The sequence below is a fragment of the Sphaeramia orbicularis genome, chromosome 9 (assembly GCF_902148855.1).
Source record: "Sphaeramia orbicularis chromosome 9, fSphaOr1.1, whole genome shotgun sequence".
Taxonomy (NCBI): Eukaryota; Metazoa; Chordata; class Actinopteri; order Kurtiformes; family Apogonidae; genus Sphaeramia; species Sphaeramia orbicularis.
The window spans coordinates 31,332,375-31,357,817 of record NC_043965.1 but is presented as its reverse complement, the minus strand read 5'-3'; the positions used below and the strand labels follow the sequence as shown (position 1 = coordinate 31,357,817).

Genomic DNA, 25,443 nt, shown 5'->3' with positions numbered 1-25,443 from the left:
GAACTAAATACAGATTCTGTTGAAAATAATGCAGGTGTGTGACTGGGCAGCTATTGAGGGACATGGCTGACCTCCTGGAACGAGCACGACAGCCGATTCCAGAGAATGTAACATGGATGTGACCTTTGGTTGCTGATGTCACTGCCAAGCTGTTAAATATTTATCTTGGATGGCAGAGCTGAGAACTGCTTCAGGATTCTGAGCTCAGAAATCCAGTAGGCGTCTGCAAGCTCTGGGACTAATATATCACGACAAGGAGACATGGGAGTGGGAAGAGACAGATTCCTCTCATGAGCTTAACAGAAGCTCAGCAATTGTAACGTAGTAACAGAAACACTGTTGACACTGAAAAGGAGAGCAGCGGTGCTGCCTCATATATGCTAGTTAGTGGTGCTTTGTGTTGGAATACAGGATGTGGAAGCAAAATTTACAATGAACATTTAGTTGTTTTTTCTCAGCAGACACTGCGTCAATTGTTTTGAAACCAAACATATACTGATGTCATAATCATACCTAACACTATTATCCATACCTTTTCAGAAACTTTTGCCCATATGAGTAATCAGGAAAGCAAACGTCAAAGAGTGTGTGATTTGCTGAATGCACTCGTCACACCAAAGGAGAGTTCAAAAATAGTTGGAGTGTCCATAAAGACTGTTTATAATGTAAAGAAGAGAATGACTATGAGCAAAACTATTACGTGAAAGTCTGGAAGATACTATTAAAGAAGAATGGGAGAAGTTGTCACCCGAATATTTGAGGAACACTTGCACAAGTTTCAGGAAGCGTGTGAAGGCAGTTATTGAGAAAGAAGGAGGACACATAGAATAAAAACATTTTCTATTATGTAAATTTTCTTGTGGCAAATAAATTCTCATGACTTTCAATAAACTAATTGGTCATACACTGTCTTTCAATCCCTGCCTCAAAATATTGTAAATTTTGCTTCCCCACCCTGTATAACAGAAATAAGCATCTGAGGCCTTCCAGCATTAGCATATGTGTGGGCTCTTTCATAATCTATGTATGCATCCATCTGCATGTAGAAATGTCCTCTTTTGTGATTAATAATGTATTTTTTTTAAAAGACATCTCACCTCAGTAGCAAAGTAGACTCCATTGTGTGCATGTAATGGATGTTTCAGACTGAGCATGTGAGAATAGACCAAAGATATTATCATATATGTGTCAATCCAGTCTATTTATTGGGATGGCTATGGAAATTGCCTCCTCTTTCCTTGCACGTAAAACACTGGAGGGCGGTACTGCCGAGCTTGTGCCTGTATGGGAATCTCTATTATTTCCAGCTGTGGATGGAAACTATTACTGAACGCCTTCTCCCTGATGAGCTTTCAAGTGCACACTCACACACACACTCACACACACACACATTCATATGCAAACATAAGCCATACACATTCATATATATACACACTCTTACAGACACCCGGTCAAACATTCAGGCCCACGCTGAATCATTGAGTAAAGATAAAAGCCACCCTGTTTGTCAGAGAAAGAGAAAGAGAAAGAGGGAGGGAGGGAGGGAAAGAAGAGCAGCAGTGGTTCCCTCCTTCGTTTTCATTCACTTCCTCTCTCTCCCTCTGCACTGAAGGGACCTCACTGCTCAGCCTGCACTCGCCTGTAAGTACTGTACAACTTCTGCTGTGATTTTACACACTGACTTCGATTACAATGACAGTGAAGGCAATTTTTAAAGTTAGAAAGATTTTTTTTTTTTCATTGACGGAAATCAGCTCCATGCCAGTGTCAGGTGATTTGTATCTTTATATAAAAGGGAGTTGACTTTGACAGAAATCAGAGATTTAAACAGCAGGTTCTTTTCCTTCATCACTGAGTTTGTCACCGGATATAGCTATGACAAACCAAAATTGGGCTGCTGTGTCTTCTTTCCCTCCTTTTTTTCCCAGAACATTGTTATAATGAAAGGAGCGAATGTGAGCAGAACTTCACTGAAGTATATGCCAATCTGTTGCTGTCTGCTCTTCTGAAGATGGCTATCACCCGACCTCTGTTGTGGTTTTACTTTTTTTTTTTTAAGAGGTAGTCATATTTCCTTGTAACATATTTACATTCTTTCCAAACTTCTGTATCTCGCAGCATCCTAAAAGCAGCAGGTCCCTTGAGGATTCATGTCTATATAAGAGATTGTTTGTCCTTGTCTGCCAGATGAGCAACCCAGAGTTGTGGGACATAAACAGTTCAGATTAAATGCTGTTTACTGCTGAAATAAACTCTGATACTTTGTGTTTGCTCAGTCAGACATTCCTCAAGTGCTACCTCAGAACTTAACCTGTGGAATAAGTGACACAAACAGCACTGTACGATGTCCAGGCCTCCTTATCTCTCCTTTATGGTGATACTTGTTTATAACCTCATCATATCCTTCCAGTATCTTTATTGAGAGGTATCCAGAGTGTGTGATTGTCACAGACTTGTTCCTTCATGCTTACTCAGAATAAAGAGAGGATTTCTCAAGCTAGTGCTGAAAAATGCTAAAGGCTGTAGTCAACAAGTGTTGTAGTTTTGGATTATATAACAGATTTATGTCATAGTTTATTAACTCACTGGAGTGTCTGTCTGTCAGCCCCTTTAATGAGCTGTGTCTTTGTAGAAACATACTGGCACATACCACTTAGTGTGAAAGGACAGTGGTTGGCCTTTCCAGTATGGTAAAGGTCTGCTGGAATTCATCCATCTCAGAGAAGGACTCAGACAAAAGCCCTTGGTTTCTCCTCCGTTGTCCTGATAAACCTCAGTGTAACAGAAAAGGACTAGGGCTTGTATTTGTTTAGTGATGAGATTGAGACAAAAGTGAACAAGGATCCAGTGTGGGAGAGGTGTCATTCCTGAGCCAAAGCAGTAATCATCTCTTGCGTGATTACCTCATTTAGTTGCAGAGTGACAGGGTGTCAGATCTGGTCACAGCAGGGTGAAAGTCTGGAGCAACAGGACGCAGATTACAAAGGAGTTCCAGCCTGAAAACTGTACTGCCCAGTTTGCCCCTGGAGTTCAACAGCTCAACTGTTTGGCAAAAACAACCCTGTTAGGAGGCTCAGTTAATGGATATGGGTATCTGCCCTCAGTTTCGCTCTACCAAGCCAGACCACTGAATTATTAAAAAGAGCTGAGTCTTTCCATTTTCAGTGGGAGCTGGCCAGTGTACACGTACTAACACAGAGATATTCATGTTTAAACAAATAAACACACTACCGACTCTGTTCCTGGTCGTGTTTTACCTTTATCTAGTTTATTGCTTTCACAGAGATTAAAAGACATCTGAGGAAAATGCTGATTGCAGGTGAACCCTCACCTGCAGAGTGGCCCTTGTAACTCAGCGTACCTGCTGCAGACACTGAACCAAAACAAGCCTGTCAGCACATTAGATTTCAGGTTTTACACTGTTTGTCTGAATTGGCAAGAACTGAGGGCAAACTGGAAACCCTGGTTTTATTTGGGCAACTACTGTATGCCAGAGGAACAATGGAATTTGAGAATGTGTCTTTTGTTTTGGTTTGATGAAGAATCCTGCCGGACACATTCAAGTCTAAATACTGTATGAGTTATGTGTACATGCACAGTAACTCCTACACTGAATAATTCACACATCGTACCCTCAACCGTCAAATCAAAGTTCTCCTGGTAAAATGGGTGTGATCATGAGAGGTCAATTCAGTTCCGCTGTTACTGTTGGAGTATATGGTGAAGAGTAATGAGACACTTCCAGAGTTACTGGAACAGAAAGAGCTTCTACTCTCCCTTTGTGCCTTTTGGCCAGCAAGAGACCTGGCCTTTTGCACTACACACATGTTCTCACATAAACACACACACACAAAGCAGAGGGAGACATGGGAGAGATAAAGTTAGGAGGGGTGTCATGGAGCCACTGGGCAGTGTCTGGGAGGTGGAGGTGATAAACTATTTGCATTCCCCTTTCGTTAACCCTGCGCTGTGAAATATCACCTTATCACAACAATAGGGCTTCTTCACCGAAGGAGGTGCCCTGAACTGACAAGCCAAGAGCAGGGTGCCTTTTGAACGGGGCTGAAGGGGTTGCTATGGCAATGCCTGTCAACCGGGAAGTCCTCTGCTGAGAGAGAGAGTGGGAGAGAGAGAGAGAGAGAGAGAGAGAGAGAGAGAGGAGAGAGAGAGAGAGAGAGAGAGAGAGAGAGAGAGAGAGAGAGAGAGAGAGAGAGAGAGAGAGAGAGAGAGAGAGAGAGAGAGAGAGAGAGAGAGAGAGAGAGAGAGAGAGAGAGAGAGAGAGATTGTGTGTCCTGGCAAGTTTCAAGAGTGAGAAAGAGACAGAGCAGGAAAGGTCTCTTACGTGTTTTTCGTGCACGACTGAGGCAGAAGGCGCTGAAAGAGGTGTGAGTTCACTTGTTGGTGCCATTTTTAAGGTGAGTACACTCTTTCCTATTGGTGCACAGATCCAAATCACTGCTGTGTGATACCAAAGATTTATTTTGCTCATTGGTACAGTAGGATCTTTTGTCCGAGGTTGTTTTTCATGTGTTTTTTTAAGGTTGAGTAACCTGTCTGACTGCTCAGGACTTACATGCTGCTCCACAGGATTAGTACCACAGACCTGCCCACAATACAGTCTTAGAGTAGGGATGGTTTTTTAGTGCACCTGAAAACGTGTTTCCTTACTGACCCTGTGATCTGTGGGCAGTTGGTGTTGAAACTGTCCTCTAAGAGTTAACTCACTAACCCTTGGCTTTTGGGCAAGTGGAAGTGAGGTATAAGTGGAGCACAGAGAGAGAGAGAGAGAGAGAGAGAGAGAGAGGGCACTATGGGTAATGTTTCCCAACATGTCATCGCTCTGCCCAGTAGGTGCACAGGCAACTGTCAGGTTAGCTCCAGAGATTAAGCACTGGAAGACGTTTGTTCTGTCAGGACATTTTCCCATCCTGATCAAGCCTTGTGGCCCCAGGACTGTCCAGAGGCTCCCCTTACTGTCAGGGTGATTTCCGCAGTGGCTATAATTTCCTTTGTAATATTACAGAGGGGTCTAGCTGTCAGACCTCATATTCACAGACTCTGCTCGGCTTTGAACATGCTAAATGACAGCCATGAGGATTGGTGGGATTATTCACTTGTTACTGTGTTTCAGTCTACATTTCCTCATGTGTTCTCTCACAGGTTGTTATTATAATTCTGCTAGTTCACATCCATTCTCATAAGAAATAATTTAGACTTATATATGGTCTGTTTGTTCTTAGAGGAAATATTAGATAATCTTGGGTGATACTTTTTCACTGGGTGCTCCATGGAGAGAAAGAGGCTGAGATTGATTGCCTTGCAGCTCCTCCTGGGACTTCAGCACCTCTCCATTGACAAGAAGCACACAGACTCTGACTCCTCCTGTTACTCAGACTGTGGGAGCACCATACAAGGAGGTGAAATGCTTTCGTCTTGATAAATGTGTGTATCCCCCAATAATGGCATATCATAAACTTGCGGCTCCACGACCTTGTATGGGCTACATCTGCATCCACACATCTGCTAAATTGCAGAAGGGCGGCATGGCAGGGGTTTGTGATCAACCTCACAAGCAGGACCTCGAATGTCTCCTACATAACTCCTGAGTGACTCACTTCATGTTTAGAACTAAATTCCAGCTCTACTTTTACATCAAATGTGCTTGTAATTACTTTCTTACAGCTTTTTAAGGCAGGATTCTTTCAGTTTTATGACCCTGTTATGTAACCTGTTGGGCAGCAGTAACACAGTGTTCATGTAAATGGTTTGATAAGCCTTTACTCCCCTGTCTGTTATGGTGATGTTCTCAGTTAAGCTCTCATTTAAGGGCGTGTTGCAATATCAAAGAAATAAACAGAGGTTTATACTTTTTAAGATCGCACAATATTACTAAGATTGTTCAAAGTTAAGCCTAGTGCAGGTTACTGTTCACCCAAACAACACGACCACCTTAAGCAAACACTGAGCTAAAATTTTGGTTGGTTTTCATTATCTGCATGAGCAGGACTTAGATCTGTCCATCAGCAGCAGTTCCCACATTGTGGAGTCAATGATTAACTCAGTATTCCTGGTCACCACACTGCACACAGAGGCAGAGGACAACACTTGTGTGAATGAATAGAGATCAGTTCACAAGTGACAGTTTTATTTGCTTTATTTAAGTCTCAGGATTTTCAGTCATTGTCATCAGTCTCCACCAACAAAGTCTCCACTGTCTCTTGCTTGAATAGATGATGTATGGACAACATGATTCTCCCTCTGACCACAAATCATTAGTTTCCTCATGGTGCACTGGCAGATCCCCAGAGTTCATGGGTCAAAACTGTGGTAGTTATTTATCAGGCTATGTGTGGTCACCTTGTCAGACTTGTTCATAGTTAGAACAATGTAAGAAGCTCTGTATGGCGCAATGGGGGGTTGTAATATGTCACACTTGTCCCAGACAGACCTGGGTGCATCCTTTTATGGATAAAAGTCACACTACTAAAGGAAAAAGTAATGACTGGTGCAGAGTGTTTGTGAACTTTGTAGAATATTGACTTTAGTACAGTTCACTTTTAGGGCACTGAATAGCAGCCTTATCAACCAACTATCTGTGAGTAAGAAAATAGCTAACAAGTAAATATGAGTAATATTTTTTCCTTTTTTTTTTTGAAGTTTTGTTACACAGTTATGTTGGTATTCCCAACAGTGGAAACTTCTCTTTGTAGTTCACAGGAATCACCAGGGTGTGGTGAAGTTCACTGACCTCGTAGCTGCTGAGTAGGTCTGGTCTGGCTCAACGATTCCAGATAATAGTCTGGTTCCTCATTTACTCTTTCTCAATAAAAAGAAAAAATTCCCATGCCTCTGTACAGCATTTTATGTTTATTAATACAGAAGGCTGAAAAAATAAAGTTTCAATAGGGTTCCATATATTGTATGTTTGTTTCAGCTGTCTGATTGGATTAAAACTGCTTCTGTTTCTTTTCATCTCAGTTAGTTTGAAATGGATTCTGGAGTATTAACAAATAACTGGCCCTAGCATGATACAAACTTCAAGTATGTTCCCATGCATGATACTGTAAAGAAAAAGCATGACAAGGCCTCCATCCATAAGACATAATGAGTCACTAAATAGTTTTCTGCATAGGAAAACTTTATGAGACATCCAGTGTCAGTATCCCCCTGACAATTCACCCACTCACAAACTTTTTTTTTTTTTTTTGCACTCTGTACAAAAACTCAGACTAATTTGCACTACAATAACATATACATAAACATATATTTCAGTAGACCGTCAGATCCCTGTACATATCCACTCACTGTATAAAACTCCAATTTGCACTTTCTGCACATACTACAATATAAAACCCATTGTAAATAATAACATATATTTCAATAGACCGGATTCCTGTATACATCCACTCACTGTATAAATCTCCAATTTGTACATATTACAAATCCACTGAAAATCTCATCCCATTGTTGTCCTTGTCTCTGGTCGAATGTTTGTCTACATTAGGTCTATGTTCAAGTGTGATTGGGTTCATGTTGTTTTGGGTTCATGTTGAAACATGTGTGCAAAGGAAAGCCAAAGTCAAATTCCTTGTATATGTTCACATACATGGCCAATAAAGCTGATCCTGATTCTGATTCTGAAAATGACATAAATTTGATGCTATAGCTTTTGTAGTTTTGGACCAATGTGTTAGACTGTACTCTCCATCATTAAAACACCAAGTGATGGAGCTTCGTTTGGAAGAATGGTGTTCATCCCTCCACTAGAGTTCACAGACTTGTAAAATCAATGCCCAGTAGTACTGAAGTTGTTCTAGAGACACATGATCGCTCAACGTCTTTCTAAAACACTTTATGTTGGTTTTTCCTTTAATTTGTCAACCGCTTGTATATCACAACATGTTTCTTATTTTATGTGCTTGATGGACTTTTATAGGCCTCTGTTACTTGGATCAGTTTTCAGAGCTTAACATCTGGTCCAGTGCTTCTTGGGACCGGATAAGTTTCCTGGGGACGACAGCAATAATTTCCATACCAAAATCCCCTGATGTCCACAATTACCCTGTGCAGAAATGTAAAGTAATAGCATAATGTTACATGGATTTCAGCAAAATGTGAATAGTGATATTTTGAAAAGAAGATTATTTGGGTTACAAGCTGCCTTTGGTGTGTCTTATCCTCAAATGAGATGCAGGTAGACCTTTTATGAGGCTGTTCCACAATACTGATCCACAGGTATTCAAAAGCCTCTCATCAAAAAGTGGTTTAACTTGTGCAGCCTGTGAAATACATGGTCTATGCTCACATATTTCAGTAAGAGATAGCATCAGGCATTCACATAGCACCAATGCAAAACAATCTCCATGAAAAAGCTTATGGCTGCCTCCGCTGTTAAGTCTCAGTAATTACATAAGAATGCAGTGGACGTTCAGAGCAAACCCAGGGAGAGCCAGACTCCATGGACAGGGATTTTTTGATTTTTCCTTATTAGGCAGGATTGTGTTTGGTGCTTTGGAAGGGGGGGATGCTTACAGCACTGGAGGATTTCTCTGTTAGGTTTAGTTCCCCAGAGAAATGAGACACAGACATGCTGTTATGACATTTGCTTACTGATCGTGATGCTACTTTGAGGAGGTGGGGCTTTTCAGTTTTGGGCTGAAAGGGGTGTAGTGACAATGTCAATGGTTAAATAATGCAGTCCTAATAAAAGTTGTCTAAGTTCTAAAAATGAGAAATATTCCATTGTTGAGTTTGTATAAGAGACAATAGCTTAATGTGGCAGGAACCTGAGAGTCAAATTTTAAAGTTACTCAACATGTAATGGAAAACATTTGTGCTACATTAGTTCATTTGTTAATTGCAGTGCATTTATGGTAAAATGACAACAACTCTCTATAATTTGGACACAGTAAAAAAAAGTAAAAGCAAGAAAAGCACTCGGAGAGCGCAGACCTCCACCAAGACAGATCTGCCCCCCCCCCCCCCCCCCCCCCCCAATCACCACCAAAATTTAATCATTTCTTCCTTGTGCCAGAATCAATATTTCCTGAAAATTTCATGAAAATCCCTCCATAACTTTTTGAGTTATCTTACTAACTAACAAACAAACAAACATGCAAACACGCAAACACACAAAGCAAAGTGATCACAATACCTCCTGGCGGAGGTAAAAATGCGTCACAAGTATATTTGTTAAAAAATCTGATAAATCACTCATCTAGTTATTAGTTTTTTGTGGTCTGTAAAGTGTGTGTCAGCCTTCTGAGGGGAGAACTGGCATAAATTAGGAACACTATGTCAAACACATTGTAAATGAGACAACATTAAGACGTTATTTGTAAATGTGGCTTGTTTGCAATGTCCTCTATTGTCGGATGGATAATCTTCATGCTGTGATTGCTTTTGATGGTGATAGGTCATCTGTCATGGCTGAGCAGTAATGGTATTGTTGCAGACACAATCCTCCAGTTCTCATATTTTTCCAGTTATGTAACGCAGTTTATTGGGAGATGATGACTCAGTTAGAGTGACATCGTTGTCTGGAAATTAGAGCACTGATTCTATCACCGCATGGGCTCTGCTCAGTTTCCTAGCCTTGTGCACAGACACAGCGGACACAGTTTTCTTGGTCTTGACCATCATGATTATAGACTCTAATGCTCAGCTGCAAATGCCACATGGAAAAGTCATCAGTGAAAATTGTGTTGGGCAGCTCTCAGGATGTAGTAGCCTGGCCCACACTTGGTCATTACTGTCTTGCCAAGTTGCAAAGCCATGGTTTGCAGTAGAACAGAAAAAAGGACTCTAATCCTTATTAACCCCACTGTGGACCCCATTATTTTGGTGTTTCACCAGTTTCACAAGAGAACAGTGAAAAAAAAAAATCACTTAAAAATTTGCCAGGAAGGATGCAAAGCTGTATGGTGGCTGGACTTTAAATGGCAGCTCTGTCATTATAGTCCATGTAACCACTGTAGATGAGAGGTGCATACCTCATACAGGAGCGGAAACACCCCCCCCCCTCATTCCTCTCTGCCTTTTGATGTTACAACAGCAGAACCTAATCTGGTTTTCTGAGGTGCAATTGATTAGGTTCCGGTCTCTACTTTCAGTGGCAAACCTTCCCCATCATCTAGCCCCTCAAATTTAGATCATTATGGCGTTGTATGACTGGGAGGAATGAGGCAGTAATGTGAGTCACACACATTGCTTTGGGTGGGTTTTTTCCTAAGTAACAGGGAAAGTGGGTGACGCTATTTTTCCCTTGTTTGAGTGGGATCGGATAATGGAACACTTGTCAAAGAGGCTGTGTGTAAAATGTGAATTATGACAGTAAGGGTGTGTGTGGAACCCCAAACAAGTGTCTCAAAGGGTTAAAAAGTTCATGCACAAAGACTTATTATTGAAGATATAATGAAACTTATTGAACTCTGTTGACTTTTAACTGTTCTGAAATATTCACATTCAGGTGGGATACAATGCAGCATGCAGTGCAATATAAAAAAAAATGAATGTAAAATTGTTATTATTTTTCTAATGTCATTGCAGATCTGTTGATACTGGCTGCAAGAATTTGATATCTGTCACACAAGGACGACACCAGAGCACATGCAGTCTCAGGTAAAGTCAAATCGCAAACATGGCAAAAATGTTTTGAATAATCTTAAATAAGGTTTTTATTTATTTTTTAAATGGGGGGGGGGGACACTTTGACCATTACTTTGCGGCACTGGGGCTTTCCCATGACCCCCCTCAGCAATACCACAGACAGGACTTCAGCACCTGATCCAAACATGTAGAGATCTATTAGAACAGCTAGAGTGGTTATCATGGGTGGGGGGAGTCAAGACATCACCATGGAGACCGCAGGACTATAGCAAGCCCTGCTGGACTTTGAGGGTGACACCAATGACCCCTTCCCAACCTCTGCGGCCTCAGCTCCCCCCCCCGGCTGCAGAATACTGAGGCCTGGTGAAAAGGAAGTTAATAGGCTCATAATGGTCCTCTCCTGTTTCATTGCCCCCTCTCTGCACCTTGAATGAGCCCTTTCTGCAGTTGTGGCGCGAGAGATGATGAAGTGGGTGGAACACCACTTCCCACTGGTCCTCCTTTAAATAAATTAGGGACCTTTTCATCAGAGGCTCCCCCACAGAGGCCTGTTATTCTCTGGAGAATAGCTGGGCTGCTAACAAGTTCACATGACCTTCCATACAGAGCAGTGTTTACCCAGGGCCAGCAGGAGGACATGACAGGAGTAAAGTTCACACATTGTTTTTATTCTTCCATATTTCTCATTTCCTCTATGTTTAGCAACATGCACAAGTGGCAGGCGATCCAGATGGCTCCCGGATTCTCTTCTCCGGGGAGTCCAGAGGTTCTTCAGGCCAGCAGATACTAACATCTCCAGAGCTGACCCAAGAGGTGGTCATCTCCCCTGGTCTGCCTACTCCTCCTCTGAGTCCTTTTCACTCAGCAAGGCTGCCATCTGCAGACGCCAAGGTATGCACTATGATATTCTTACAACAGAGCATGGAATCCAGTAAAGAAGTGCTCCTCCCTGTGGAAGAATGAAGCAACACAGGCCCTACATCCAGCTGTGGAAATGCTTTAAATCAGTGACTGTTGTTTTGTTCTGAGCTGTGTGTTTTGCTGGTAAACATTTATGATGTTTCTTTTTTCAAGGTGTCTGAGGTAAATGGAAGTGGACCAACAAGTCTTAGCTTTGGATCATATTATGGCCCAGCACAAGTGCATGGTAAGGAGCACTTTCCAAATCTGTTCATCACATGCATGCTTTGAAGTCCCACATAATACTTTTCCAAGAGAAATATTAAATTAAGATCCAGTTTCATTAGGATCTTCATTAGTGACGTGGGCAGGCATAATGCTGTTATTACCAGCACTCACAGAACGATGTGAGAGGGTGAGGTTTAATGGGCTCATAGAAGGGTTTTAGTCTAAATTTTAGAAAAAATATTACTTCTAATGACAGTGCCTGATAGGAAAAGTCTCATGTTAGAGTTGGTGGGTGGTCAGGCCAATCCTATTTGTGTCACTTTGTCACTCAGGAGGCATGTCCAACGGTGTTCAGAGTTCTGCCACTCTGCCACGCAGCTGGACTCCCACCAGGGAGGAGAGGCTTATCAAGTTCTCAGGAATTGGCCCGGTGGATGAGACAGGGATGCCCATCGCCTCTAGATCAGTAAGATAGAACATACAGATCTCACTGTTTCATAATCAAACACAAGCTTGACATATTTGGCCCAGATCCTCAACAGTATTTGATTTTATGTTGTTTTTCCGTATGTTGTTTTTCCCAAACCCTGATACACCACATCTGTTTACTTTGTGCACCTCCCATGTTTCCTAATGCCAGAGTGTGAATAAACCCAGAGACTGGTACAAGAGCATGTTCAGACAGATTCACAAGAAGCCAGAGGGTAAGGACACTCCTCCTCCCACGCCTTTCACACTCTCACACCAGAGAGATTCCTCTGTCAGTTTCAGGTGCTGTAGAGGTGATCCAGCGAACAGATTACTGCAGAGGGAAAATAAGACATGATGAAAGAGCAATAAAGTCTTATGTCATTTCTGTTTATTAAGTCTGACAATAATCCAGCTTCTTATCTCAGCTCCTCCCAAATCAGGCTGTTCATTTATCTCTGTTACTGGTTGCGTAATAGAAATGCATTCCCTATTATTAGTGTGATTAAACCTGCACTAACAATGTTTGACAGCACTGGATGGGATTCATTTTGTTTACAGGAATATTTTTGATTTTCTGCAGGTTCTTTTCTTTTTATTTAAATTAGTACAATAAATCTTAGTAACATTAATAATCCTGAACCTTCTGTGATAAAACAGTGCAGCATGTGGAAGTAATATTTTTAATACACTGTTGCCCATAAAGTTGAAATAATATTTATGTATTTATTTATTTTTAATTTCCTCTCATGAAATGATTGTGACAATGTGGTTTATTCTTGATAGATATATTGTAACTGGGACTCAATATGTAATCATTACACCAAAGGTCAAAGGTGATTACTGATATGTATAAATTGGAATAAAAAGAGGAATGTGTCTAAAAACAAAATTATTGCAACTCAGTAGGCAACAGTGTAGATCTGATAAACTGATAAAATAATAACCTTTATGGCTGAAACCACTGCTATCATGTAATGTTAAAAAAGTATTACATACTGAATTGCAAGTGCTGAAAGCTTAAATTACTATTTTTGCAATTTTTAGATCAGTAGTCATCACAATCAACACTGTTTTGCTTAAATTATCTTAAACGTTATTTAACCATCCACATATTACAATGCACAACAGATTTGCACACTGGTATCAGTAAAATAATGTGACAAAATGAAACAAACAGTGGTGACTTTGACAAGTAAATTTTGTCCATAATGATTGTCTTAAACACATTTTTCATGCAGAATATTTGCTTGAATTAGAGTGTTTTTGTAGTTTCACTTTTGTTTTATTACTTTTCCTCAGTGAAGGATCATCAAAATAGTCCCAGATGTATCATAACATATTGTACTGCTCCAAGAGAGTATGTGAAAGAATTTTTTTTGGATTTTGCATAACAATCAGTCACTCATGCTTTTTTTAAAATTTTTTTTGACAGAACTGGAGGATTTATCAGAACGATGGTCTTCTCAAAGTAAGGCAAAACCCCTCTAAGTGCACATCAATACCCTGCTCACTTACTTCAGTATCAGTTTTACTCAAACCCAAGCTGTTTTCCTTAACAGAGACCCAGTTATCTGCTGAGACGGAGACAAATAATGAAGCTGACAAGAATCTTTTTACACTAACGCCTTATGGATCCCTACCAGATTGGTGAGTTTTCACGGATACTTCTGGATCACATGGTGGATGAGCATATGCCAGAACACCCTGGAAAAATATCACATAACAGCTATACATAATTTGACGAGTAGTAACTTTTGGACCTTTTGGAAATTCAGTAAGATCATGAGTTAACCTGAGAGCATGTGTTTTCAGTGTGGTATGAAGACTGAACAGTGTAGTGAGGATCCAAAGACAGAAAAACATGCACGTACAATAACAGAATCAGTTTTATTGGCCAAGTATGTGCACACAAACAAGCTATCTGACTGCAGCTTAATCTTAGCTCTCACATGTTTTAGAATGAGTATACATATATATGGCAAAAATTTAGAATAAAGAATAAGAATTTTTCCAAAACTGTACAAATATTGTGATAGTGAATGGTAAACAGAACAATAGGTGAAGTATAAAAACCAATACTGCAGGATTAAAGGACAAAAATGCATATTGTGCAAATATAGAGGAGGTATATACTGTCACAGTTTGTAATATATATTGTTTTTAATATAGTTTATTTGAAATAAAATAGACAGAGATACGATTTAACAGCCAAATAAAATGATATCATGTTCAAACACACATCATTTGGCTGAGTTTGTGCACATTCACTTTCCATAATATGCTCTTGAATTCTTTCCTGACATCAGATAAAGGCTGCAGGTGACGTCTTACATGAATACCAACCAAAACTCAGGCCAAATGCTGTGGGGGGAAAGCGTACGGGACAGACAAGTTTGGATTTGTTGTTACAGGCTCTGACAATGAAGCCATGATTAAGTTGCTGTCCATGGTGTGTGTGCTGGGGTGTTATGTTTCAGGAGTGAGGATGTAGATAAGCTGTCAGACCCGGGAAAGCAGCAACCTCAGCCCAAGAGCATATACGACTTTGAGCCTGGAAAGACCACGACTTCGGAAAGGCACAGCCAGGTACAGCCTCACACAGTCTCATCCTTCAAAGAGAATCTGTGATACCACTTTGATTACAGCATAAATCTGTTTTTACATGGGTCTGTAGCCTTTAGATTTATCTAGCATTGTTACTGGCTGTGATCACTGCAATCCTTTGTGAAGACTCGCTCTATTTTCCCAGCATGGGGTTCTAGTGTGAGGATGGGCACCTTTTCTTAAAGGATTGGTCTAAGTCTTTGAATTTCATCTTCTCACGCGAGGTAATGAATAACTTTGAAGTGTAGTCATCCCAGTGAAGCTGTTGCTTATCACCAGATGTGCTCACTCTTTCTTTTATTCAGAGAGTGCAAAGAAACTTCCGGTTTTTATTTGTTAAACTTGTAACACATGGAAACACAGTATCTGAGTATTTTTATTATCACAGTGGTTGAGTGTTAACAGACTAACATACAGTATTGAATATTTGTTTTTCCCTTGGTGTTTTGATGTGATGTCTCGTCTACTCTGCACTCACCTACCGACCCTGGAGATTTACAAAGTGGTGTCTCTAAAGTGTTTGCTTAAATAGCTCTTGCAACAATGTCCCAGATCTGGTGCATATTGTGCCTTGTGTCTGTGTTTCTGAAGAAAAGGAATCTTTGTTTCCACTCCCCCACAGGAGCTGAGGTGTCTTGTGATCCGTATTATGGTGTTAACCTCTTGTGGTGTATAATGGCTTACAACATGGAGATTATTTCATTTCCTCTTTATAACAGCAGTCAATGTTGAGTGTTTAGAAAGGCAACACACAGACCATATCGGGTGTTGTGCTGCTTTTCAGTGACATTATAGTCTGTGATTGTAGTGAGGATGACTCCCAACTGGGAAAAAAAGCTTTGGAGTCCAGACACACACATTCAGCCAAGGTTTAATAAAAAAAAAAAAAAAAAAAAAAGTGAAAGTGGAGCAGGGGTCTGAGGTTCACGCCAACAAGCCTTTTAAAGTAATACTTGATAGAATCTCCTGCAGTTGGTGTAAAGTTGTGTAAAGAAGATGAAGCCTTGGCTAGCTGACTGCTGTAACATGACATGTGCAGAAAGAGATCTATGTGTTTTGTCTGGGTTAGTTATGTCTGGTATAGATAAACACATTTCACATATTAAGAAGAGCTCATTGTAATGAAAAAAGGACTTATGCTCTGTCCCTGAAAGCCCCATACATCAATTTGGAGAAACTGATTTAATTCTGGATGAATTCATGAGATGTTCAATTATTTTTTACAAAAATAGATTCTTCTAAACCTCTTTCAGAAATATTTACATGTAGACAGAATGCAATTAAACTTTTCAGCAAAAACACATTGTTTATTTAATTTGATAAGTTGGTATCAAAATGGATTTAGTAACAATGTTCCAGCAAAACAATTTGTCTTTAATGTTGTTGTTTTGGTCTTTAGGCTCATCTTTTCCCCAAGAAAGAACCTGAGAAACCCAAGTCTCCATCAATCGAGGTAAGATTAACTGCTCTCTCCTTTTTGGTCCATTAAGATTTCACTTTTAAACCATGAAAAAAAGAATAATTAGTGCCTCAAACACAGGGTGTGTATAGTGTTTTAATATTTGCCCTTCCAACTCCATCATTACTGTGGCTCAGGCCAGTCTGGTCTCTGAGCTGAGTCGGTTTGAGGCTGAGCTGGACTCGGAGATCCAGGGCCTGGAGAGGAGACTTTCCCAGAAGAAGCAGCAGCAGCAGCGTCGAGGCTGGGGTGAGGTACTGAGCCCCTCCTCCCCTCCTGACTCTCTGTGCTGAAGCATCCCTCCTACTCCCCTCCCTCCCCCAGATTTATCAGAATCCTCACTCTTTACTCTTCCAATCCAAAAGAAGGCTGCACATCTCAGTAAGATCCCCTTGCTTGCTAGCTTTGACCCCACACCGTGTGTCGTTGTACCTCTGTGACTTGGATGACAGCATTGGAGTCGCCTGCCTGCCTTGCACTTGGATTGATCTGCTCTCTTAATCACCTGCCTGCAAATCCCCTCCTCCGTCGTTAGCGAGTGAAAATCCTCCAATAAATGAAGAACTTTACAATCATTTTTCCTCCCATCTTGAAAAAAATCTGTTTGCTTGATAGCATTCATAGATCTTCACTTGGATGACAACTTTACAGCAATGTTTCTATTTCCAACTCATTTTGTGATTCAATTTGCTTGATATACATTAATTACACTTAAATCTTAGGCAACTCAGACAGATCAGGCTGTGTTGCTGAGTGTGAGTGGTGCTGTACACAGACCAAGGAGGATAGGACCCAGGGGAGATCTTGCTCCTTTGGGAGTGGTCAGCATCTAAACTTGGTCTGAGTTGTTGGATTTCCTCAAAGCTGTGAGTGCTGCAGGGAACAAACTGTTTTTAATGTGCACTCTGCTTGCAGGAGGCTAAAGGCAGAGATCTGGCAACAGCTGCAAACACTGGGACTACAAGCCACAGGTAAGCACTCCAAACATGATCAGCACTTTAATGAGGAAATTAATGACTTTAAATAGAATTACTACCTAGTGTGAGTCTGTTACACCTTTACTTTAACAGGATTTATCACTTAGACATGTACTTCTTTAATGTATGCATGTTTACCTCGATATAATTCACATCTATATTGTATGAAATGACAAATATAAAATGAATGCACTTACAATTTACTTCATCTTTAGACTCTCTTAGGTTATAGTCTAATCCACATATCTTGTATTTATTACTATTTCAATTGCAGTGACCGATAAGCAGGAATCCCCTCTGTCTGTGCATTACTATGACTGTGATGTTATCTGTTAGAGAAACAGACAGTTTTTGTTTGGTGTAAAACACTACCCAGAGGTGCAAAATATCAAGTTATGATAATCAGAAGACATGGGTTCATCATGACGTAACAGGCCTCCTCTGAGCACAAACAGAGCACTGTGATTGGACAGAACAAACGTTAAAACTCCACAGGGTGCCTGTTAGATAATCAGCTGACCGTCTGTGCATGGCCCTCTGTTAGGAAGCTGTTGAACTTTAACAAGCCTAAGTACAGTATTGGTTGCTTTAAATGACATTCCACATTTCTGACCAAGTGTGTAATGCATTCTTGGAGGATTCTCACTGTTATTTGCAAAGTGGAGGTCATGGGTTTTGACCTTTACTGGCTTGGTGGGCTGAGGGTTTTTTTTTTTTTTTTTTAATGTACGAGCATGTTGCCATGGATGTGTGAAAGTGAAACAATAACAGTAGCAGTACAGTACAAATGAGTTTTTTACTGTCATCCAGAGATGTTGATGAGCAGCTGCAAATATAAAACTACACTGTGTGGAAATATGTCATTGAGTTCAAAGGAGGCAGTGTGGGAGGCTTTGGACTCTGGATGAATTAATCCCTGATTTAGAATAAGTGGAATTTGTGCCCCATTGTGATTGAAAATATCAGAGCTGCTGAGTTTTGTTTCTTTGTTTTGTTTATTTATTTATTGTGAATATTGCAATAAAATCAAACAACAAAAGAATTATATAAAAGAAAGTAAACCATTCGAAAAGGAGCAGGATGAAGTTTAATTTATAATCTCCCGCCCCATACTCCATCTTTCACCTACCCTAAATTCTTATGTCAGATTCCCTAAGTAACTCAAAAATCCTCACATATCAGACTAAATTCTGACAATGTATAAAACACAAAATTGCTGTACATATCAAGGATAGACTGTCTATTTGGCAGCAGCATTTCACATTAAAATAAACTCTGTCCTTTCCATAACAGTCATGGTGCACATATCAAAACAAAAATAAACTCTGTCCATTTCATAACAAAAATACACATATTAAAAAAACAAAAATAAACTCAGTCCTTTTCATGACAAAAATGCGCATATCAGAAACAAAAGTACACTATCCATTCCATAACAATAATGCACAAAAATAAACTGTCATTTCTTAGCAGTGATATACTTATCAAAAATAAACCATGTCCAATTCCTAAAAAAAAAAACATATAAAAACCAAAAATAAACTCTGTTCATTTCATGACAACAATACCTATATGAAAAAAACAAAAGACAATCAAAACAAAAATAAATTCTGTCCATTTCATGACAATGATAAACTCAAACTTTATCTAAACCAGATTTTAATTCAGGAACAAGACAGCGAGTCACAGAGAAACATCATTTCCTTTTATCTGTCTGAGTATTTGTGTCATCTCCATCCAGCTGCTGCAGCCAGATGTTTTGCACAGTACATCTACTGAAAAATGCCACACAGCTCGTCCCACCAGGGGTTGTTTGTTTGTCATTGTGTACAGCCTGCCATGGTTTTATGAGAAACATTTCTCATTACGTGATGATAATAATATAAACATTCAGGCTAATATGTTCTTGATTATTTTTTCAGCAGTTCATCAGCATCGAAGCAGCCTGTCCATCGATCTGCAGCCACATCTGCCTCAGCCTCTGCTCCCACATATGGTAAACATGGACTTTGTTACCTTTTACACACATTGTGATTTTCTCACAGCTTCTGCTTTGACAACCTATTTTGATAAGAACCTCTATGAATTAACCCTTTTAAGACTGCCATTATAGGAGGCCGCCTAGGTGTCTTTATGTTATCTTTGCAATAAAAGTATCAGAAAATGTCTTCTTTGCCAATTCTTTTGAACCGTCTTTTTTCAGGATAAACTTAACTTTCAATATCTGGCCATTAATTATCATTATTATAAATAATAAATGCTTAAAATGGTGTGTTATAGAAAAAAGAAAAAAACAGACTTGAGGTTTTTTTTAGCGTATTTATGATCAGAAATAACTTCAAATGTCCATAATGAAACTTTTTGAGATTGCAGAAATAAACTATTTTACATCTGCTCAAACATGCTTTTTGGATTTGAACATTCAGTATCCATATTATGGCTTCATATTTTTTGTTGAGAATCTCAGGATCTCAGCTTTACAATGCCATTTGAATTTGGGGGATAATGCAAACAGTTCAGGAATTGCAATAATTTGAATACTGGAAAGTGCAAAATGCAGCACTGAAGAGATTGCAGTTGTTAAAAGGTTAAAGGTCATTTCTACCAATACTGTCCATTCATTCATGACTCATTCTACTGAAGAATGTGTACTTTCTGGAAGAATGCCACTCTTTTAATCAGTCAGCATATATTTGAAGACAGCTTTTAGTAATTTAATCTGGTGATTTAATAACGTCATGGTTCTTGTTGTGTCTGTCTCCTACGTTGTTTTTTACATTTTAGATGAAAGTGAGCTGAGCATGAAAAGCTTCAGAAGGGAGTTTTTGTTTCCTATAGAAACAGCGGTAGATGGGTGGAGAGGAAGCTCAGAAAAATAGGAAGTGGAACTTGGAAGACCTGATTAAAGATTAGCTGCACCCGATTGTTTTTTCTGGAAATGACTCCATAGGGAGCCAGTGTTAATGATTTTGCACAAACTAGTGGAGCTGGTACGCCTGTGATTCAATAACAGCGCTAATGTCAAAAGCAGCATGTTGAATTAAAGTGAACACATTTGAGACTTTGCTTACGCTCGTTCCTTTGCTCTGTGTCACAGTAGAACGACTGTCCCCTGCAAATGAAATCATGGCGCTTCCACCAAAGAAAGAAGAGAAGAAGGTATGTCCATATGACTTTCTTGTTAATTTAATCTACTATGCAGTCTTGAGGCATTTTTATTTTTGTGATCTCAGAAAACCCCCTGTATTGTTCATCTAATAAATGCATTGGCACAAGACTGAATGATTTGTTTGTTGCTACAGATGAAAGCAGCACGAGCCAAGTTCAATTTCCAGGCTCAGTCGCCCAAGTAAGTTTATGAAGTATACATGTTCCATTCTTTAATTTTCACTTATGATAAATGAGAATGTTATACAGTATTAGATTTACAGTGCGAGAATCCAACTCATATTCTTTTTGAAGTTAAAGTTAAGAGTTATTGAGCTGTTTTGCACACGTGAAAGCAATGTTATATATATTTTTACTTCAACCCACTGAGTTTCATCTCCTTCATTTTTTCATTTAGGGAGCTCACCCTGCAAAAAGGGGACATTGTTTACATCCACAGGCAGATCGACGCCAACTGGTTTGAAGGAGAGCATCATGGAAGAGCTGGCATTTTCCCCACAACCTATGTGGAGGTGATTCTTTTTATGGTTTTCAGCTGATATTTTTTTTTTCTGTGTAAAGTGTTCATCCTTCAAGATGATGTGATCCTGACATAAGGCTCTGTCCTTTACAGATTCTTTCTCCTACAGAGAAGCCAACACCTATAAAGTCTCCCACATTACAGGTGTTGGATTATGGGGAAGCTGTGGCTCTGTATAACTTCAACGCAGACCTACCTGTGGAACTGTCTTTTCGCAAAGTGAGTATGGATATGATTCATGGTATTTAATGTACTAATAAATGTACTAAAAGCTGATGTACAAATGATCTTTTATGCAAACTGGAAACAGTAAAAACAGAATAGATATTTTCTCTGCAATTTTTTTTTTTTTTTTTTTTTTTTACTGGGACGCTTGTCTGTAGCTTCTGACTGAAAATCTTTGTTGGCATTTGGGAAACTGAGGAAAATTCCAAAATGAAGTACAATTTGCAGCTGGATAGCTGTTTGTTCCACATTTTCCATAATCTTCAAATGTCACAAAAAATGGAAGACTCTAGTCTGTCATCCTGCTTCCTGCCACTTGCTGCAGCCAAATTAAAAAAGTTTATTATAAAATGATCTTGAAAACACAGTATATGATCTTTCTGCATTATAAGAAAATGTGCATTAGCTTTTCATATAACTTGTATTTTACATGAGCAGTTACAGAGCTGTGGCCAATCATTAGCCTGCTGAATGAGGACCAAAAATGTACCTTCTAATATAGTTTCATATAGGCTTAAGATTAAGGAAATGCTTTTATAATTTCATTTAACATATGTAAATTGAAAAGCCTCATACACATCCACTACAGTCTTGCTCCCCATTAACCCTTAAAGACTATTTTCATAGCAATGTCCAAATGAATTTTTCTCTATGTGTCACCGCATTCATCACAATGTTTTAATAAAACTATTCTCTGTATTTTGCATTTTTCTGTGAAAATCAGCTATTTCCCTGTATTTAAATTACTGATGTAATCATGTAGATGTTCAGAAAAGCTCTGAGTAAATTCAAAGATCATATCAAAATTGCGTAAAACTGAAGAAAAAGTGACAAATATGTCCTTAAAAAAGTGTCTACAACCACTGCCATCTGTCAGTTTACATAACTGAAATTATTGAATCAGTGTTGCAGAAAATGCATGTTTCTATGTTCACTAGGGAGCCTCTACCTGAAAAGACACATAAGACACCAATGAAAAGCTGAGAAACTGCATTTATTGATAAGATCAGTAACTACTTTTGGTCACTGGTGGGTCTTTAGGTCTCTGAGGGTTAAGGGGGCCACAACCTGGTCTTAGATGATAAATACACTTAAGTACCAAGTGCATTCAATTCATCTGTTTTGAAACTAATGTCTACTATGTAACTGTCCAATCCTCTGCTCTGGTTACCTGTTTAGGGTGAGGTGATTAGTATAACCAGATGTGTTGACGATAAGTGGTTGGAGGGAAGGATCTCAGGAACCAGCCGGAGCGGTATCTTCCCTGCCAACTACGTCCAGGTCAACAAGATGCCCCGCACTAAATACTCCACTGACGACTTCTCATCAGGCCCCTTGTCTCCCACCTCCCCTGGACCCCAGAGTCCAGGACGTCCACTCCACTCACCCTGCCCACAGTCACCACTGTCCCCGTTCACTTCCACCTCCCCCAGCCCAAAATCTGAGCACTCCCCCCTCAAGTCATCCTCACCGGTCACTTCACAGACACGCTCCCCCACCCTGACACCTGTATCTAAAGAAACAGCCTATCGGTGGCCTCACAGCAGCTACAAAACTGCTTCACCAACCAGCCAGAACAGCCAGTGGGGTGGCACACATTCACTTAACCAGAGTTCAGCGGCTAGAGCTGTTTCACCTTCCACTCAGTCGTCAGTGCACAGAGCAGGAGCTCCCACAGCGAACACTCCCAGATACACTGACCCCTCACAGGTCTGCTTTCACTGCTTCACTGTCACTGCATGTCCATACCTGTGGTCGTACTTTTTGTGATGACAGGAATATTCTTACTTTTTAATGATGGGGTTTCTGGTCATTCTAGGGTGCAACAATAAACCAAGGTGCTCCATCAAATCTTCACAGCAACTCAATACCACAAGTGCCAAACAACTTTGGTTCCACGGTGGTACAACGCCAACCGTACGTCTCTAGATTTTCAAATTCTTTATAAATTCACTGTGACAGCACAAATCGATGAACCTGTGTCAAAGATGTGGCTCTGATCATTTGTTTCCCTTTTCCCCCCATGTTCTGAATTTTAGATATAAAGCTGTTTACAACTACAAGCCCCAGAATTCAGACGAGTTGGAGCTCAGAGAAGGAGACATTATACAAGTGATGGAGAAATGTGATGATGGCTGGTTTGTAGGTAAGGAAAAAAAAGATAAAACTATTTTCAGTAAATGTTGTTTCTCTACTTTGAAGTGAGATCATAATGAAATACGACAATGTGTTACTAGGAATTTTTTGTTAGGAACTCACTCACATTTGGCTTTATTTCATGGATAATATAAGAAATCTGTGTTGATGCATCCCTAAAAGTAACATTTTGTTTTGTGAGGGGATTAAATAACTAATATCCAATTAATTCTGTAAAGCCCTGTTTTTTTTTGTTTTGTTTTTAATGTTTTTATGTTATATACCTGTTGTGAAGCACACTGAGTCTGTCATGTGCATGTTGAATTAAATTAAATAATTCCTTAAAGTTTCTCAATAACATAAAAATTTTCTGTAAAAAAAAAAAAAAATCATAAAATACAGAGGTCAACATGACTTGAACGCTATCCTGTTTATTTGCTGTATCAGTTCTCCCTCTAGTGGACAAAATTAGATATTGCAGGTTCTTCTTTGCTGCTTTGGTCACTGAATTTCAACTGTATATTTTTACATTATATGAGAGTTTACTTATCTTATCTTTATTTGTCTGAACTCTGTATGTGCTCTGTTTTGTTTGTTTTTACTAGGTACGTCAGAGCGGACTCATGCTTTTGGGACATTTCCAGGAAACTATGTTGCACCGGTTTAACTGCTTCACTTACTGCTTGCCCACATCCATCTGGACTCTTAAGAGCCATATTAGTCACTCCAGTGGATTCTGCTTTGATACCCCTTTCCCCCTCCACTCCTCATCCTGACTTGCATGCTGCGTTTCCCAGAACAGAGGTGACTGCAGGGGCACTGTGTGGTTTTTCATCTCACCTTCATATAAAATGCATGTGTGTGTGTTGCACTGACATTTTGGAGTGTTGCTGCACACACCATTTGAGAGGAAAGAATGAATTCTAATGGTACTGTTTCAGATGCAAAGAATGGACCGTTTTGTTCCACAACTATTTGCAGCTGCAGGAAATTTACATTCCTTCCAACTGAACAGCACTGTTTCCTCTAAGGTCCCGATACTGTGTGATGCTGCATTCAGCTGTTTTGTCACCACAGTGCCATCACAAACCACTGCTGAGTTTTTTAAGAAGGCTTGCATATTTTTCTTGCATTTCAACGGGTAACTAATGTCTCCATCAAATATCTTCCAATACTTCCTTTTAGATCTCTGAGAATACCCTGGGCAAGTTTGGGGAAACAGGAATGATGAGCTGTGCTTTAAAAGAAGTAAGAATCAGAAATGTCAAGATACGTTTACAGCCTTCCACAAGGCTAAGCCGAACAAATAAAGCATATGCATGTATTGATTGTATTGATTATTAATTGCTGATTATCATACAATATTTGGCATTTTATTATTTTATAAAGTGTGTCCCTCTTGTGGGGTGGACTATTAAGGGCGTAGTGGGAGATAAATAAGATCATGCTCTGTGCTGTAATAGAACTTCCTTTACTCAAAAGCTGTGTTTCCAAACTTTGGGCCAGATATTTTTAGTAGCTCCAAGTGCAATCTAAATCGACAAAAAATAAATAAATAAATAAATAAAAAAAATGGGTGAATGGTCTTTTTAAGCATTTGAAGTAACACTGTATGTGCCAAATCTAATCTTTCATGATATGTGTAACTCTCCACAAATCATTCCCTCCCTGCTTTTTTAAGCCACTGCTGCTTTTACATTTCCTGTCTATTAGCATTTCCACTTTGACAGTATTCAGAAAAATCACCTGTGTTTTCATTGCCAGCACAACCTCTAACAAGTGTGACCTTTCAAAGCCTTTATTATAAGAAATCCCTTAGTTACTTGTATTTTGATATGATACAGTACATTCATAATTTCACTGTAAAAATGAAACATTTGTTGCAAAGTTGATACAGAGGATGATTGTACAGACTGTAACCTTTTATCAAGTTGAAAGTATAATATATATTTGCTTATAAAACAATGTATCTCAAATGTATGGTACGCATTTTTAAGCAATTAAACAATACAGAGTGATACTGAAAATAGTGTTTGTGTGTTCAGTTTGTTCAATGTCTCTGATTTGCCTGAAATCCACAAAAACCTAATTCACTGAGTGAGTGAGAAAGAAAAATAAAAGAAAGAATAATAGGATTAGAGTATAAA

At 39.5% G+C, this 25,443-nt stretch overlaps 1 protein-coding gene across 9 annotated transcripts; it reads left to right on the top strand.

Annotated features, from left to right (window-relative positions):
* Positions 1-1,547: 1,547 nt before the first annotated feature.
* Positions 1,548-25,323, top strand: sorbs3 (sorbin and SH3 domain containing 3). 9 transcript variants are annotated; one of them, XM_030143805.1, is made up of 21 exons: positions 1,548-1,641; positions 10,549-10,620; positions 11,311-11,499; positions 11,683-11,755; positions 12,069-12,202; positions 12,377-12,440; positions 13,640-13,675; positions 13,767-13,854; positions 14,685-14,793; positions 16,211-16,264; positions 16,408-16,524; positions 17,186-17,241; positions 19,173-19,243; positions 20,348-20,406; positions 20,550-20,596; positions 20,813-20,927; positions 21,029-21,154; positions 22,340-22,870; positions 22,980-23,077; positions 23,200-23,306; positions 23,902-25,323. In XM_030143805.1, exons 2-21 carry the CDS (start codon positions 10,609-10,611, stop codon positions 23,961-23,963), a joined length of 2,148 nt encoding a protein of 715 aa, XP_029999665.1. In that variant the 5' UTR covers positions 1,548-1,641; positions 10,549-10,608; the 3' UTR covers positions 23,964-25,323. The 9 variants fall into 9 exon arrangements, with proteins under 9 accessions (XP_029999665.1, XP_029999663.1, XP_029999664.1 ...); XM_030143803.1 differs by having other exon boundaries at positions 20,345-20,406; XM_030143804.1 differs by having other exon boundaries at positions 19,170-19,243.
* Positions 25,324-25,443: the final 120 nt, after the last annotated feature.

Coding starts and splice junctions, on each gene's coding strand:
- sorbs3 (XM_030143801.1), top strand. Junction 16,525..17,185: donor AGCGTCGAGGCTGGGGTGAG/GTACTGAGCCCC, acceptor CTCTGCTTGCAG/GAGGCTAAAGGCAGAGATCT. Junction 19,244..20,344: donor AGCCTCTGCTCCCACATATG/GTAAACATGGAC, acceptor TCTGTGTCACAG/TAGAACGACTGTCCCCTGCA.